The sequence below is a fragment of the Primulina tabacum genome, unplaced genomic scaffold (genome assembly GCF_025594145.1).
Source record: "Primulina tabacum isolate GXHZ01 unplaced genomic scaffold, ASM2559414v2 Contig760, whole genome shotgun sequence".
Classification (NCBI taxonomy): domain Eukaryota; kingdom Viridiplantae; phylum Streptophyta; class Magnoliopsida; order Lamiales; family Gesneriaceae; genus Primulina; species Primulina tabacum.
Window position 1 is genome coordinate 21,726 of NW_027459892.1, and position 16,211 is coordinate 37,936.

The 16,211-nt window shown below is 36.1% G+C and overlaps 3 protein-coding genes across 5 annotated transcripts; 1 reads left to right on the forward strand and 2 right to left on the reverse strand.

Moving 5' to 3' along the window:
• Positions 1–345: 345 nt before the first annotated feature.
• On the reverse strand, positions 346–2,735 carry LOC142534965 (uncharacterized). Of its 3 annotated transcripts, none has more exons than XM_075641615.1 (2): positions 2,519–2,735; positions 346–1,823 (listed from the first exon to the last, which is right to left on the reverse strand). In XM_075641615.1, the coding sequence occupies exon 2, from the start codon at positions 1,524–1,526 to the stop codon at positions 486–488; it is 1,041 nt and encodes a 346-aa protein (XP_075497730.1). In that variant the 5' UTR covers positions 1,527–1,823; positions 2,519–2,735; the 3' UTR covers positions 346–485. The 3 variants fall into 3 exon arrangements, with proteins under 3 accessions (XP_075497730.1, XP_075497731.1, XP_075497729.1); XM_075641616.1 differs by having other exon boundaries at positions 346–1,528; positions 2,164–2,735; XM_075641614.1 differs by having other exon boundaries at positions 346–1,528; positions 2,519–2,734.
• Positions 2,736–5,593: 2,858 nt separating this feature from the next.
• Positions 5,594–8,262, reverse strand: LOC142534966 (uncharacterized). Its single transcript, XM_075641618.1, has 2 exons — positions 7,662–8,262; positions 5,594–6,013 (listed from the first exon to the last, which is right to left on the reverse strand). The coding sequence occupies exons 1-2, from the start codon at positions 7,800–7,802 to the stop codon at positions 5,594–5,596; spliced, it is 561 nt and encodes a 186-aa protein (XP_075497733.1). The 5' UTR covers positions 7,803–8,262.
• Positions 8,263–9,425: 1,163 nt separating this feature from the next.
• On the forward strand, positions 9,426–15,862 carry LOC142534963 (uncharacterized). Its single transcript, XM_075641612.1, has 5 exons — positions 9,426–10,601; positions 10,690–11,447; positions 11,522–11,611; positions 14,449–15,210; positions 15,318–15,862. The coding sequence occupies exons 1-5, from the start codon at positions 10,517–10,519 to the stop codon at positions 15,441–15,443; spliced, it is 1,821 nt and encodes a 606-aa protein (XP_075497727.1). The 5' UTR covers positions 9,426–10,516; the 3' UTR covers positions 15,444–15,862.
• Positions 15,863–16,211: the final 349 nt, after the last annotated feature.

Consider the following 16,211-nt stretch of genomic DNA (forward strand, 5'->3'; position numbering starts at 1 on the left):
TTCATAGATAACTCAAATAAGAGATTCGTCTTACAAAATACCACCTATGAAACCATCTCACACAAATTTTTGTTAAAATATTGATATGTTTCAAAAAACAAGATTAATAATATTTGAACGACCATTGTAACACTTGCAATATAATATTTTATTTCGACATCAAAATAATATAGAGATTTATACAGAATAACAAATATTATGCACATGTGTGATTCGATTACTAATAATAATAATAATAATATAAGAAACAAGACATAAAAAGAGGTTTATGTACCACTAAGGCCAAAGAGAGACAGCATGAAGCCTGAGAATTTGCAATTTTCATCAATGAATTTAAAGATAAAGTCAACAATAAACATCCCAATTAATTAATCAGTAAATTACATACAAATGTAAAATAGTGAGGTAAAGCCTTATCAAGTTCCCATATGGACTAAGAGCTACTGTTTCCCTCTATCTTAGTGATTGAAACTTTCACACCACCACTACACACCCTGCCCACTGTTGCCCTCTCTTCGCCTTCTCCTACGTCCTGATCGTCCCAAGAGGACTCTACCATGGCGGCGTAGACGATTTGCCAATGTCATACGGTTCCTTCCAGAAACTTCGTTTTCATCAATATGGTTGCCGTCTTGATCCAATTCACCGAGAGAAACAACAGGCCTTTCATGACTCGATCTCAAAATGTGGCTCGAGCCTCGACCATTCTGTACCATTTCAGAATCATACGCCTGAAGAAACATCATCACAGACATCAACCTCCTATCAAATCCATTTTCAATTTCATCGTTTGACTCCAAGGCATGTGCATCACCGTCAGAACCCAAACCAAAATGGTTTCGTTCAATCACGTAATCGCCAAAAAACAGTGCCCCTGGATTTGACGACCTTATGGTGCTAATCACATCTTCCCTCTCTCGCTCCTGCTCTAGATTTCTCCACTTCTGTGCCAGAGTAGGATCCATTTCATGCGGCTTAGCAGAAGGGTGCTCAGTTCTTACATGTTTCTGCAGCTCTTTGTATGTTCCAATGAATGAGCAGTTATCCTGGTTGCAAGTTCGCTTCTTTGAGTTGAGATGGTCTCGTGCTGGCTCCACAACCGTCCAACCCTTCACTTGAGCCCTACAAAGGGGACATGTGAGCTCTGTAGCTTTATCATTGACAACCAACCTACCAGACAATGGATCCATCACTTCGGTAGATGCATCATAAGTTGGTGTGTTGTTAGATGACATTACTTTTGTGTGTGCCTTCTTGTACTGGTCCAGACAGTTGGAATAGCGGAAACTAGTTCCACACATGTAGGGACGACAGCCTTTATCATGAGAGGAGCAGAGGAGAAGAACAGCATTATGAGGACACTCCATGCATATCGAACAAGTAGCATCTTCCCAATCTTGCATGAATATTTTCGAGTAATTACTTTTCTTGTTGCAAGGAGGAATACTGTTAGACGGGAAGGGGTATGGTGTTGGTCTGTGCCGCCGTGAAGCAATCCTGGGTCTTCCCCTGCCACCTTTCGCCATTCCTTAAATAAATTTGCAGAGCAATTTGAGAATCTTAAAAGGATGACTAACTTCACTGAGCAAAAAAACTTCCCAATATAGCAAACCACTAGATTTTTCTGGTCAAAATCGAGTTTGTTGAATCCAAAAAAGTGAAAAACGTCAAAGTGCAGAATTCAACCAAAGATAGAACTTGCCACAGCAAGCAACAGTTATCGAACAAAAAATATGCAGCACTTTGAAAGTCTACTGCTGCCTGTGGTAATTTAAAGTACGTAGCTTCAGTCAAGAGATTTGTAAAACACGTGCAAGATGGATCTGAGATTTCAAAAGTTTACAATTCAAAAATGGTTTGACAGCTAATAAGAAAAACATCACATTTAGCATAATATGAATGGCACAAAACAGCCAAAATAACAACGCATAATAAAAAAGACTGCCAAATGTTGCTCATCTCTGATGCATTTGCCACTTTAACTGAATAATCAACAATAGTATCTCGAGGTTGTGTTTAATAAACAAGTGGAAAAAGATAAATTGTAGGAAAAGTTCCAAAGAATCAGTGGCGTTAGAACAAAGTTCTTCATCAACCCAAGAGCAAAATGATTTCAATAAAAGTTTACAAATGAGAAAATAGAAAAAAATAAGCAGAAAATACTTGTTTTTGCAGCATCTGCACCTCAATCAGAAAAATTCAGCAACAAAGTGAGCCATACTTCGAGAATTCTTATCTCTACCATCCGAACCAAAAATTACTAGAACCCCTCCTAAGAGTTACAAACAACTAGCAAGACAAATTAACAAATGCAGGTAAACAAAAATTCAACATTTATATTCCCTAAAAAAATTCAATATTTATAGAGTATATCATCAAATATTAAAACTGCAAATAACCCACCACGACAAAAGCTCATGGAAGATCCCTAAATATATCCCGTCCGTGTAGAACGCAGAATTGATTATTCTAGGCGATTAGCGTGAAATAATTAAACATAAAGAATCAATAATCATACCAGATGGAGATGTGAGAATTTGTATTTGAGAGTATTTTTCGGATACGAGACAGAAAATTCGAGTTTGATACGAAGAAAATCTGGAGTGTAAACCAAAGATCGAGGGAATTCAATCAAAGCGCGGGCAATTCTAAAATTTTCGCGATACCCTGGATTCCCTTTTTCTTTTTCTTTTTCTTTTTCTTTTTTCTTTGGCCGTTCAAAAAGAGGCCCTCCCAACTTAATCTACTGGCCACGAACTCAGGCTTACAAAAAAAGTTCAAAACTCAATTATATCAAATTTTTTGAAAAGTTTTATCTTGAAATAACAAAAAGTTTTATTATACGCATACAGGCTATTTTAGTTATTTTAGTTGACCCATATATATTTTTTAAACTATATATATGTTTTTGTTATTTCTCAAAATCGATGTTTTGGAAAATTAGGTGTATTTTAAAGATCGAAGGAAATAATTTAGTATAAATCTGTTTTATGATTTCTTTAAATTTGTTTTCTGACAACAATTAAGTGTAGTGAACCAAAGATCATCGCTTATGAGGTTATAGTATCTTTTGCATCAAAAATAAAATTTGGTCTAATACGTGAAAAGCTCATGTCCTCTAAAATAACTGACCGATAAAACAAGACATAAAAGCCCATCAATTTTTCCGAGTATTTTGAATCGATCAGAAGATTATGGGAAAGATTGTGGAGAAGTGCAGGGAATAGAGAGAACAACCCAAGCAATGAAGAAGATAGGAATCGACAGAAACAGAAAAAACACAACTCAACACATCAAACTAAAAAATATCCAGCAACAACTCTTCAAATTTTAGTTTTTCGATTCAAGTATTTTTATTTCATATTATAGCACTCTTCATCTCTTTATTCCAGTTTCTAGTATTTTCCGTCAACTTTATCATATTTTTATGTATTTTAGATTCTTAGTGGTTATCGTAAATTCAAAAATCATATTAAGACTTTATTATTAAACTTCAGTGTCATTTCTATTGTATTCCTTGGTTTTTAGTGCATATTAGTTTATAAGATTATAACGAACGATCAAATTTAGCATACAATTTGCTTGAATTTTTAGATGTTAGATTTTTAATATTTTCACTCAAATTGCGCACTTTGCACCTAGCACGCCCACGGTCTATAGAACTTTGTTCAATAAAAAAATTAACATGCTCGATGGTACAGAAGATATGTTGCCAAAGATGAGGAAATTTTGAGAAAGGAAGGGGAGCAGAAGTTCTACCAAACCTTGAAGAAAGTGCACAGAAAGTTTATGTACAATACATGATTGAACAGCTTGAAAGCCAACTCCATGGCCACATTCATTCAACGAAACTCACGAGCCTCAAACAAATGAAGGAAAAAAATTCAAGAGAGGTAAAAAGGACCTCAAAACTTATGGTTGATGATATCCTGATTTATGTGAAGGTTTTGGTGACTCAAACGATCAGATTTGCACGTGTAAGTCATGGGAGTAACTATCCCAAGGATGTGAAACAAGGTTCACCGCCCAATCCGAGTACTTCCTGCTAATGATGAAAGTGCCTTCAAAGAATAAATGTTAGTCTAGATGTTAGAGTGGCACAAAAAACTGAGGAGTTGAAAGACAGATATCACTGTAAGCATCATATTTCATTTAATCATGCCACTAAATGTTTTGTGTTTTGCATAAAAAAATCAACAAAGAAATGCCTAGGCCCTCCAAAAATAGAAATAAACGGTCATCTATAAAGATACATGTCTCACTGTGGCCTATGTGGATGTGAATGCCACAAATTTTGGGGCATTCTTGGATAAAGAAAGAACAGGGAAGCGTGTTACTCCAGAAAGAAAACCAAGAAGTGTTGGATTCCCAAAAGGCAAATATTTGAGGTTAATGCTAGTGAAATGAGAAGACAACATATCCATCGTAATCATTCTAGAAATGTTTGGGGAGTCACGGCCTTCAGTCCGAGGAACCAACATTTCTCAAGAGGAGCAGCTAACTCACAACCAGTGAGTGGTAGGTCATGTTCTGGTGAAAAAAAGAGCCAGCAATTCAAGGGAAAGTCATCTCACCAGAGGCTTGGGAGTTACCATCTATAGACTCATTTTACTCCAAGCAAGAAGGGTCAGAGCATGTGAGAAAGTTGTAATATTAGGGCAGAAGAGACATGAGCAAGTGAAAAGAACTGCTGAAGATCAGAGATCAAGGATCAGGTTTGTCATTCCTACTAGAAATGAGTTTAGTGAATTTTGGAGAGTGAACCAACACAAAAATTTCCCTATGCCACTCACCAAAACACAAAAAAAAAAAAGGATGCTAAGGGAGAGAGTTGTTTCTAGAAGGGAGAAAACTGATAAAGAGCAAAACAAGTCAAAATTGGGTAGGTCAGCTATTGGAAATAAAGTTAGCGATGAAATGTTTTACTCGATGAGGAAGATGTGAAAAAAACAAAACATTTGATTTTTGTGTGGGCAAGCTCCAAATCTTAGTGGATTGCACACCATGAGTGGTGATATTGTCAGAACAATTTAAACTCGTGAAAAAGGTTTATGGGGAGTCAGTACATGAGGAGTTGGAGACAGAAGATTCTGACAGTGATGAACTCCCTGAAGGCACTTTAGAGGTGATCATCAAAGAAGAACACCTGAATATGTAATGATTTATGAGATGACTTGTGGTCTATGCTAAGGAGACTAGCATAAGCATGTTGTCAACTAAGTAGAATGAGGAGTTGGACTTCGGTGGACAAATGTAAAGAAAAGCGTGGCAGAAAGAAACAAAGATCTATACATAGATTATTTCTTGATTTCTTAAGTTTTCATTCTGTCTTAGTAGGCTTTGGGCAACTATGGTATATATTGTGACTTTGTGTTTAAAGATTTGGTGTAAAGTAGCCTTAGGACCGCTATTGCAAATGGATGTATTTCATTTCATTCAAGGATTGAGATGTTTAAATAAAGTAGGCATGATAATATTTTTTATCACATTGGATGTGTTTTGATTCATTATGAAATAAATCGAAAAAATATTCATAAGTGAAGAGTTTTAAGCAACTTATGGCATTTACTATAAATGAAAGAAGGTGGTCGGCTCATGATACAAAAACCAGCAAAACAACTCTCTTCCAAACATCCAACGTCACACACATTTCCATCACTACTTCCCAAACAACATCCACCCCAATAACATATATCCACAATTTACGATCTTTTCCTTGGATCATGAAATCGGCTAACTCCATCTTCTCATTCTCGTCATAGTGCAGCACTTGAAAACCCTGCTCCGTGATATTGACCCAAGCTTCAACAAAATCATCATTATCATCTCCTGTCAACGGTGGAGGTCTAATCTTCATGAAATCCATAATGTTGATGCGGTTGCTACATCTCCTTTCATCATAGCCTCGGTGATGCCTTCTGTCATGATCTCTATGACGATGTTCTCGGATTGACTCATCGTCACTGTAACGGCCATGTCTCATACTTCCACGACTGTTTCTATCTCCCGATATCTGAAAAGAAACCAAAATCAACATTTAAATCATTGAAATAGAATTTCTAATGTCCCAAAAAATTTTGCATGCTCTGATACCGCTAAATGTAGCGCCCTTACCCTAGCACTACTAAACAAAATAATAAGCATTCAAAATTAAAATTGATAACAACAATTAAATAATAGAAACCAAATAACTTAATCATCTATCAATTCAAACAAAAACAGAACAATAATTCCAGTCTTAATCTTTAATACAACCAAATCGAAATCATAATTATGCATGAGAATACAAGAAACCAATAAAACCTCTGTTGGATCCCATTGAGAACCCAACTGCTCTAGCCGCTTCCCTGGCCATCCAAAACATCCAACCTACCGAAGACCTGCCCCGTGGAATTGGAAGGGGTCCAAGATGAAAAGAAGGACGTGATCGACAATTGCCCAATACGACAATGAACGAGCATACAAACTAATATGATGCATGTGAAATGCAATATGCCTGAATATCAAGGATCAAGTCAAGAATCTCATGTTCAGTCTAGAGGTACTCGAGTGTGTTGTTTTTTATATGTCCTAGGCATGTTTTAGCTCCTACGGTCATCATCAAAACATGGACCTACAATGTCTAGGGTCATCAGAGCCCACGGGTCTCATTGGACACTGTAGCTCTCAATACCCAATAATCCACAATAAAGAACAGGGTTGAGCGGCCCCAACAAATAAGGTATATCTCAAAAAATATCAGGCCCAACGCGATATGTCAGGCATAATATGTCAAAGCAATAAAACATTTATCATGCAACATATAAGTGTGTATACTATGCTTGGATATCTCAGTCAGTACATCACGTACCTCATTAGAACAATTTGACATAAGTTTACTCGTCTGAATCTAGACAATACCGACATATTGAAATCATTATCATGCCAGATTCAGAATTAATAAACATATTTCAAAGTTCTTCCTAATGATCCTTAAATCATTATTTAAGGCTTTAGGATTGTACAGGCGTCCGTCATCAGCCCGCTGAAGACGTCTTGATCTGTGTGTCTCGGTTTACCGACTTCTCCTCGAGTCGACGTTAGCTCCGAAGATTTTCGAAATTAAACCGTCTTAGAAATTGGCTAGAAAAACCTAAGGTATATGGTTAGAACTCCAGAGAGATTAGCTGAGGGAAAATGGTGTATGAAACAAATAAAATCAGCTTCCGTTCATAGACTGCATCATGACTAGTTCAGAATATTCGAACTCAATCTTATCTGTCATGTGTTATAATCACATTCATCTAGTTGGATTTCTCGGGTATAATGTAATCCGAAGTAGATTGAGTTGTCCATTTTAAATATGGTGGATCCCAACATGTTGATCCTCAATTAATGAATTCCTTGATAATACTTAATTAAAAACTCTTTGATCATGTCTTATTAGTACTTCACTCAAAATAAACATTCAGGTCATTACAGTTTTAACCTATGGCAAGATTTCCAATCACTATCACATTCCTTGAGATGAGATAAAACACAAAGAAAAAGGATAAAATTCTTCCAATCCGCACAAAAATCAGGTAACCACTCTAATCCCCCACCGATGTAAGCATCAATTCTATAAATCATGAAATTAAGGACTAGCATAGAAAACTCAAAGAAGAAATCCAAAGACGTACCCATGGAAGCTTGAGATGAGAAAAGTATGTGGGGAATTGCTTGGGACTCAAAATTGACGGTGGAGGGAACCAGAGGCAGAATAAGTCACCCAGAAAAGATAGTGTATTGGCTATGGAAGATCTCGGTTGAGTAAAGGACATGGCAATCAGGAAAACAAGAGGAATAAGCAGCTGAAATCAAAATGAAGTACGAGAAACAATGGCAAAAAAGTTGATCATAGCTGCAGAAACATTCCGAGAATGAGTGTGGGGAAGAAACTTGTGTTGCAGCAATTGAGCTAAGCAAAGATGTGGCCAGCGATGAGGATTGAGGTACCGAGCTATGCGCTCCAAAGAAAGCAGAAAAACTAACGATGTATGTGGTACTAAGGCAGCAAGAACAAAAGATGGAGTATTTGTGGCAGCCGCAAATGGCGATTCGACAGCGCCGATGGTGAAAACCTGCAATGAAGTAGTGGGAAGATGTTGGGTGAAGAGTAATTGCAAATTTTGAAAGAATCGTGAAACCTGAGTTTTAATGGAGTAATATAGAATTTGATTTTGAGGATTTTGGAACTCTGGATAGTTGCAGAAAATTTGGCAAATAAGAAGATGAAACAAACAGAAAAATCTTTTTGAAATTTTGTGTAAAGTTTAAGTATAGCTGGTGCGGTCCAATTTATGGAAGGCAATTGTTTCATTCCAGTTTGTAGCATTTTACGTCAATTTTATTATATTTTCATGTCTTATAGATTCTCACTGGTTATTATATATTCAAAAATCACATTGATAGTTATTTCTTAGATTTCAATGGCAATTTTCTTGCATTCCTTTGTTTTTAGTACATATTAATTTAAGAGATCATACAAAAGTCAAATTTAGTATATATTTCTCTTGAATTATTAGAAGTTAGATTTTTATAATTTTTCACTTAAATCGATGGATTTTGCACCTGATATGTCCACAATCTACATAATTTTGTAAAAACAACTATATAATTAAAAATCATTCAATTTTTAAATTGGATTTTCGAATATAACATGGATAATTGCCTAACACTTGCAATATATGATAGATAAACTTTCCTTTTTATATGTTTGGACTGTGACCACATATGGTACCATTCATTTTTTAAGTCAAGTTTAGAGAGTTACATTTTCATAAAACAGAAATACTTTAAGATAAAATTATAATTCAAAATCATGATATATAATAAGTCTTATGTGAGATGGTTTAAGGAAATTTATATCCGTGAAACGAGTTGATCCGATCTATATTTACAAAGAAGATCAATAATTTTGGTATAAAAATTATTTTTTATAAATCGAGTTAGATTAGAGACTCATATAAAAAATTAACCAATGAGACAGTCTGATATAACTTTTTTTTTTGTATTGTACTATATGGAATATAATGTTTAAAAAATTTATCTTGCACATTCATCCATAATAATTTCGTAACCAACTTATTGTCTTGTTTATTTATTTGTTTATTATCAAGTACAACGATCATATGACATCTGATCATTATTATCAAGAACATTTTGTATGTCTACATCAAGTTCGAGATTTAATTATATAAGTCAGATTTAAATCGAGAAAAAAAATTTAATAATATTTTTAATATATAATAGACAATATGTTAGAGTAGGTTCAAAAAATTGGTATGGATTAGGATTAGCTTGGTTAGAGAGTCCTAGTATTGAAGGGTACTTAATCCGACGATTAGGATTTAAGATTGAAACGAAGTAGGGCTATACAACCACTCTTTTTATATGAACAAAACACACAAATATATATATATATTCTCAACACACCCGCAAATACATACAAAATCTGTGTAATCTTCTGCTTCCTCGCTAATATTCGCAGATTTAATCCTCTTCCCATCTCGTCTGCTGCGTACCAGGCCAAGGATTTTCGGAGGAAATTGATGACATTTGGCTTTTTTTTTTTGCCTAGAATATTCGACGCACTTGTTTTAGACTCTGAAACGATAGCATAACTAAAGGCGGCGTGTGCAAGGGATTAGGGTTTTTCCTTAACACGGAAGACTGTTTTGGGTATAGTTTCCCTATATTATATTTTATTCGACGCGTTGGTTTCGTTCTATTTTTTTTAAGTTTTTCGGGGTATTATACGACTGTTTCCGAGTTTTGATAAACTTCCGTGCTGATAGACTGTTCGAATTCCTGGCTTATTTTGGGATTTTTCGTTGTTGTTTGGTGGATTCTAGGGTCTAGGGTTTGGTTCTCATGCGTTTTCTAACTTGGGTATAGATTTATTTTGAAGAATTTGATCTATTTTGGCATTCCTTGTGCATGGAGTGGGGTAATATTTAACGGGGTTTGTTGAATTTGCTTGTTATTGACGTATGAGTGTCTTCCTGGCTTGTTTTCTTTGAGCATGGAGGACATTCGAAGCTGCTACTTTTAATGCTGTTTCTGGCAATTGAAACGTGATTGGGTTTTGTTGGTTTTTGTTTTGTTAAGTTGAATGTTCTGTTTGGGCTGATAGAATATTAAAAATTGTACAGAGCGAGAAGAAACCCTAGATACCCTGTATAGGACAGTTCAAATTCTTTGATTCTAATACCAGTTTGTTGGAGTATTATATTTGGTGTCTTTAACTTGCATTTTGGGGATCCTGGCTATTAAATTTTGGAGCTGGGCATTAGGCTGTTGAGAAGAAAAGGTGGATTTAGGGAATTAGCAATATAGAATAAAGGCTAGACCGACTACGGTCAATTTTGTTTGGGTGCGGATAAGATTTGCTAAATTGGTATTGGCACATGGCTGCGGAACGGTGGTAGTTATTCTAAGAGGACAAGTTAATTTTCCTCCCTTTTTTTGTATATGATAATGTTTAGCACTAGTTATGGAAAAAAGTGAGCCGACTTTAGTACCGGAATGGTTGAAAAATTCTGGAAACCAGAGCGGCAGTGGGTCTACTTCGCATTTAGGTATTTTCATCTTAAATAAGAATTTATTTATCCAACTTTTTCAATCTTTCGGATCTACCTATTTTTAATGTTTTTTGTTTTGTTTTAGATGATAAATCTGCACCCAAACTTTCAAGGAACAATTCATTTTTGAGTAGCAATGGTCATGATTTTGGACGATCATCAAGTTCTGAAAGAACGACCTCGTCATATTTCCACCGGAGTTCCAGTAGTAATGGCTCTGGAAATCTGAGGTCCTATAATAGTTTTGGCCGAAATCGGCGTGACAGGGATTGGGAGAAAGATAGACATGATTCTCTAGACAAAGACAAGTCAGTGTCTGGGGATAGCTGGCACAGGGGCTTTTCAGATTCATCGGGGAACACCTTTTCTGGTAAATTTGAGTGGGATGGGTTAAGACGATCTCAGTCTGCAATTTCTGGGTCGAATGGGGACACATGGACTAAGAAAGTTGTAACTGATTCAAGCAGTGTAGGTGGAAACAACACTAGTGGTTTGCTTACCAAGGGTACTCTTGTTGGCAACGTGAACAAAACGAGATTTGAGAGAAATTTTCCATCATTAGGAACTGAAGAAAGAGCAGTCATTCCGGAGGTAGGAAGAGTCCCATCTCCGGGCTTAAGTTCTGCAATTCAGAGCTTACCTATTGGTCATGCTGCTGCAGTTGGTGGCGAAAAATGGACATCTGCTTTGGCAGAGGTTCCTGTGTTACTTGGAAGCAATGGAATCGGAATCTCGTCTGTGCAACAGTTTGCTTCCACACAACCTGCCTCGGGCACAACCACCTCTCTCAATATGGCAGAAGCTGTAGCTCAGGGTCCAAGCCGAGCTCCGGTTATGCCTCAGGTAGGTTCCTTTCTCCGTTATCATTGAAGATTTTCGAGTGACTCTGCTAATACACAGTGTTCATTCTGTTACAGATATCTGTTGGAACTCAAAGGCTCGAAGAACTGGCAATTAAACAATCTAGGCCGTTAATTCCAGTCACACCATCCATGCCAAAGACTTTGGTAAGAGTGGAACTGTAGTTGTTTTGAAATTTTAGAAATATGACATGTTTCATATGGTCAGTTGATGAACTTTATTGATTGTGATCTTTCTTCTAGGTGTATGGGTCAGTACATGTCTCACTGATTTAATTTTTTCTTCCTTTTAGGTAAAAAAAAAGAAGCTATAATGTTTGTTTCGTGATTACATAATCGGAAGGTTTTTCATTACAATGGAAATATTAGATTTTTCACAAGATATGCTTTGATGTCTCATGATTGGAGCAATTTATTTAGTCTTGTGGTCTTATGAAGTTTTCTGTTCAAGTTAGATTCAGATTGCTAGAAATAGACATGACTGGAGAGGGGGGGGGGGGGGGGGGGGGGGGGGGGGGGGGGTCTTGAATAGTTTCTTCTTTTCTTCAACATTGTGCTGTTTTAGAAGTATCTTTTTAAAATTGTCCTAATATTCTTGTCATATCATAGTAGATTAAATTGTGGAATTGATCTTGTACAAAATTAGCTCGAGGACACTTTTTATGCTGAAAAAGAAGCCTAAGCAATAGATGGAGAGTTTCTGCAACATACGATGTCTGTTGATGGATATGGAAGTTTGGACGAAACAGTCCTAGAGTAGCTCTTTAATTAGGCAATCAAACTATATAATCGAAAAAGATCAGCAAGATTAATCACTTTTGGCTGCCTTGTGTGTGTTTGTGTGTTTTTTGAAGAGGAAATCTACTCTTGGAGTCTTGGTAAAACTACATTTATATTAACTATGATTTTTCTTTTGGCACCAGTAGTGAAATATGTAGAACAGTCTCTCCTAACTGCCTATTATGAACCTTGGCTAGAATTAGAAATTCGTTAACTGGGAGAAAGAACGAGAAAAGTGGAAACTAGAGTTGTAAGGCTTTGAGCAATCTCACCTGAAAAGAAAAGGAAGCAGATTATAATAAGTGGAATATCATTGAAGAAACAAAAGCCCCTGTACTATTGGAATGATTTTAGCTCGAAATTCTTAGAAAATGTACTATGTCCTTAGTTTCGATATTTTCATCGCAGAACAAAATCAGGAACTTTATCGATCGTAGATAAAAAGCTATTCGTACATGAATAAATCTGGGGATTGTGGTAGTTGAGGTGAAGTTCCAACTTTTTATTGTACGAGGAAAACATAAATCAATTGGTGTATGTCTTGTACTTGAAGAAGCTTAAAATCTAATATGATCTTATTTTCCCACCCTTTTGGTAAACAGCTTGCTTGAACTTCTTAATGTTTGTTTCTCCTTTTGTTGCCTAGCTGTATTGATGTCATTGGGTGGGTTGCGTTTATTATTCCCTGAATTTATGAACTCAATCACCTGTATTTTATCAGGATTTTCCAAATTCCAATGATGTAGCTAGTTTCTAGCAATTAATATGAGACTATCATTATGTCATAGTGGTAAAATCAGTGGTTTGATGGCTGGCTACGTTCTGTGAAAAACAAACCACAATTTTAAACTGATCAGATTTTTCACCATTTACTGTTTCAATAACAATTTTCTCTCTTGAAGTTTAAAAAGAAACTCTTTGGTAAGTTAAATATTTTGCTGTCATTCAACCTTGAAAATCATTCCACTCTGCTGTGTTTTGGCTTTGGATGGTTATGTTTCCTTGTCCTCTGGTCAAGATGGTAAAATTGGACTCCTTTGTCTATTTTGTTGTTACGTATGTGTCAACTTTTTCATTGGAAATTCGATATTTCTTTAAAGTGTAATGCTTTTCAACTTCTTATCACGAGTTTACCCTTCTTCTCATCATATTAAAGACTGATTGAATTTTTTTCCTGACGCTCTTTTCCAAGTCCCCGTTGGAGGAAAATTATGTGGACTTGTTCCTTTTATGATTACTATTAAGTTATCTATAACTACATGCTTTATATGTATTATGTTCTCCACAATTGGAATTGTGGATATCATGTGCCTCATAAGAGTATTCCATCTGATCGAGGAAGTTATTTTTATCATAACTGTAATAATAAATTTTCTATGAAACATAATTAAGTGACATGACAAGTCACAACCTCTGTGAATATTGGATTTCCCCTGCTTCAAAGCTGCTAATGAGATTTGCATGCCTGAATTTCTGGTTATGCTTTAATCTCTTTGGTCAGTGCCTAGGTTCTGAAAGACCACTTAAATTAGTTATACTCCCTTTCTTCGTTTGTTGCAGTAGGACCCCTGAAATTGCATGTCCTTTCAAATAATTAAATTGATTTTTATACTGTTAACATCACCATTTGTTCAGAGTCATCCCTCTGTCCATTGATCGACAATAACTGAAACGTCATGTTATTTTTCTCGTGAGCAAGTGTAAACCATTTTTCGCTGACTGTTAGCAAAAGGTTGGAGATATGTCTTGTGGATTTTTGATGTCTTTAAACGGATATGGTGACAGATTGCAGCACTTTACAACATGCCTGGTTTTGATTTTCTTGTTTTTAAGACATTGCTTCTAGAAGGGGCCAGGTAGAATGTCACATATGGAAAATAATTAATATGACGAGTCACTCATATGTCCTTGCATATAATAGAGAGTAAAATTATCTGATAAGCTTGAAGATGGTTATCAACTACTTTTCTTTCTGTTCTTGTGATACTAGTTTGTGAACAGGTACATTTGTCAGAAAGTATTCCCTGAATGAGCTATATAAATTGTGCACATCATATATACTCTCTTTTTTGTCGAAAAGAGTGGATAGCGCTTAATCATTTGGAACTTTATAACTTTTGGCCATTTACTTTCCATTGGTTTGGCACTATCCGGTTGCAGCATTTCTTGTGAATATTTGTTGAGTATGCTCAACTTTGCTACAGGTTTCAAATTCTTCAGATAAACAGAAAACTAAATTGGGCCAGCAGCAGCATCCCATAACTTCACTTCCCATTAATAACTCGAAGGGTGATACGTCTAAGTCATCAAATGCGGGGAAACTCCATGTTCTCAAGCCATCACGAGAGAAAAATGGGGTTGCTCCTGTTGTGAAGGACAATTCGAGTCCAACAAGTGGTATCAATGCAGTAATTTCTACACTTCCCACTGCTCCATCTGTTGCTGGTGCTGTAGTAGCCAAGGGCTCACCAAACATCCCAGCCCTGAACCATAAGCCTGTATTAACTGTGCTGGAGAAGCGAACCACCTCTCAAGCTCAAAGTCGAAAAGAGTTTTTCAACCTTGTGCGAAAGAAATCTATGGCGATCTCCACTTCTGTTACTGATACTGATACTGAGAACTTTTCCTCAGTTATGGACTCTGGGACTGCTGTATCCCCGCCACCTTCAGAAACTTCTGAAAAGGAGGATGTACCTGCTCCTAATACTTCTCAGATTGATGATGCTCAATCAAGTGCAAACCTGAGTGATGACCTTTTGTCTGAGAAAAGAGCTGATGTGACTTGCATTGATGATACTTGTATTGTGCCGAAGTACTTAGACAATGGAAAGAACGCTAGCATGGATCCTTTATTTTCAGAGGAGGAAGAGGCTGCCTTTCTACGCTCTTTGGGTTGGGAGGAAAATTCAGATGAGGGTGGACTTACCGAAGAAGAAATAAGTGCTTTCTTAAAAGATGCGACTAAGGTATATAATACAACCTCCATTCGGATATATATTACTTTATGGTTTATTTATTATAAAATTTGTCATATTTGTTGTCACTGAAAAATGCTCTTCGTTTCATAATGCAGTACAACTCAAAACCAGCTCTGAGAATACTTGAAGTAGTGCAGCCCAAATCTATTGCACCATTAGACTCCCAAATTACTGGAGTTTCTCCTGGATTGAGTTCTTCTGATGCTAAGCTGGAATCTTGATCTGCTAAACGCGGTTTGTTTGACTGAAATCTTATGTTGATCGAGAAGATGAGTTGTTATTGCTTCTTGGTTCTTTTTTTTTCCTGATATTCAGTGCTGGTTGGGGATATGCTGTCAGAAAAAGGAAGGTGGGTTGATATTTTTTGTCTTTCACAGAAGTGGAATAGGAATAAATTACCGATGATCAAGTCCTACAATCACTCTTGGTGACGTGTTCACGATGTGGGTTTTAGACTATTCATGGTCATAAGCACAGAGATAGAATAGGTTTTAATCTATCAAGCTACTCGACGACATTGCTTGTTTGCAAAGTCTGGGTCTTCACAGTTTTGGGGTTAAATGACGAACAGGGAATTTTTTTGAACAGATATTCACCCTTTCTTTTGGTTGATTAAAGATGAAAAGAATCAAGATTACGCGGATGTTCTTTCTTAATTTTTGTTCACTCATATATTTCTGAGCTTGTGCTTTTTTTCAGCCATTTGAATGCTTGCTTAAACCATGACATTTTTCTTGAAGAATGATTGATCGGTTGTGTGTTTCAAGCAGCTGTCGTAATTAGTTCCAAAAAATTGAGTGTGCGAGTTCTTCCGATTATCGAGAAGAAATTGTTGCGTAATATTTTATGATTTAAAATATTTGAATTATAATATTAATTTTTATTTTAATTTATTGATGTTATGTAAATACATGTTGACAAGTGTCACAAATCGTTGCAATTATTAGACATGCCATTGACACGTGGGTAATTATTATAAAGTAAGAGAA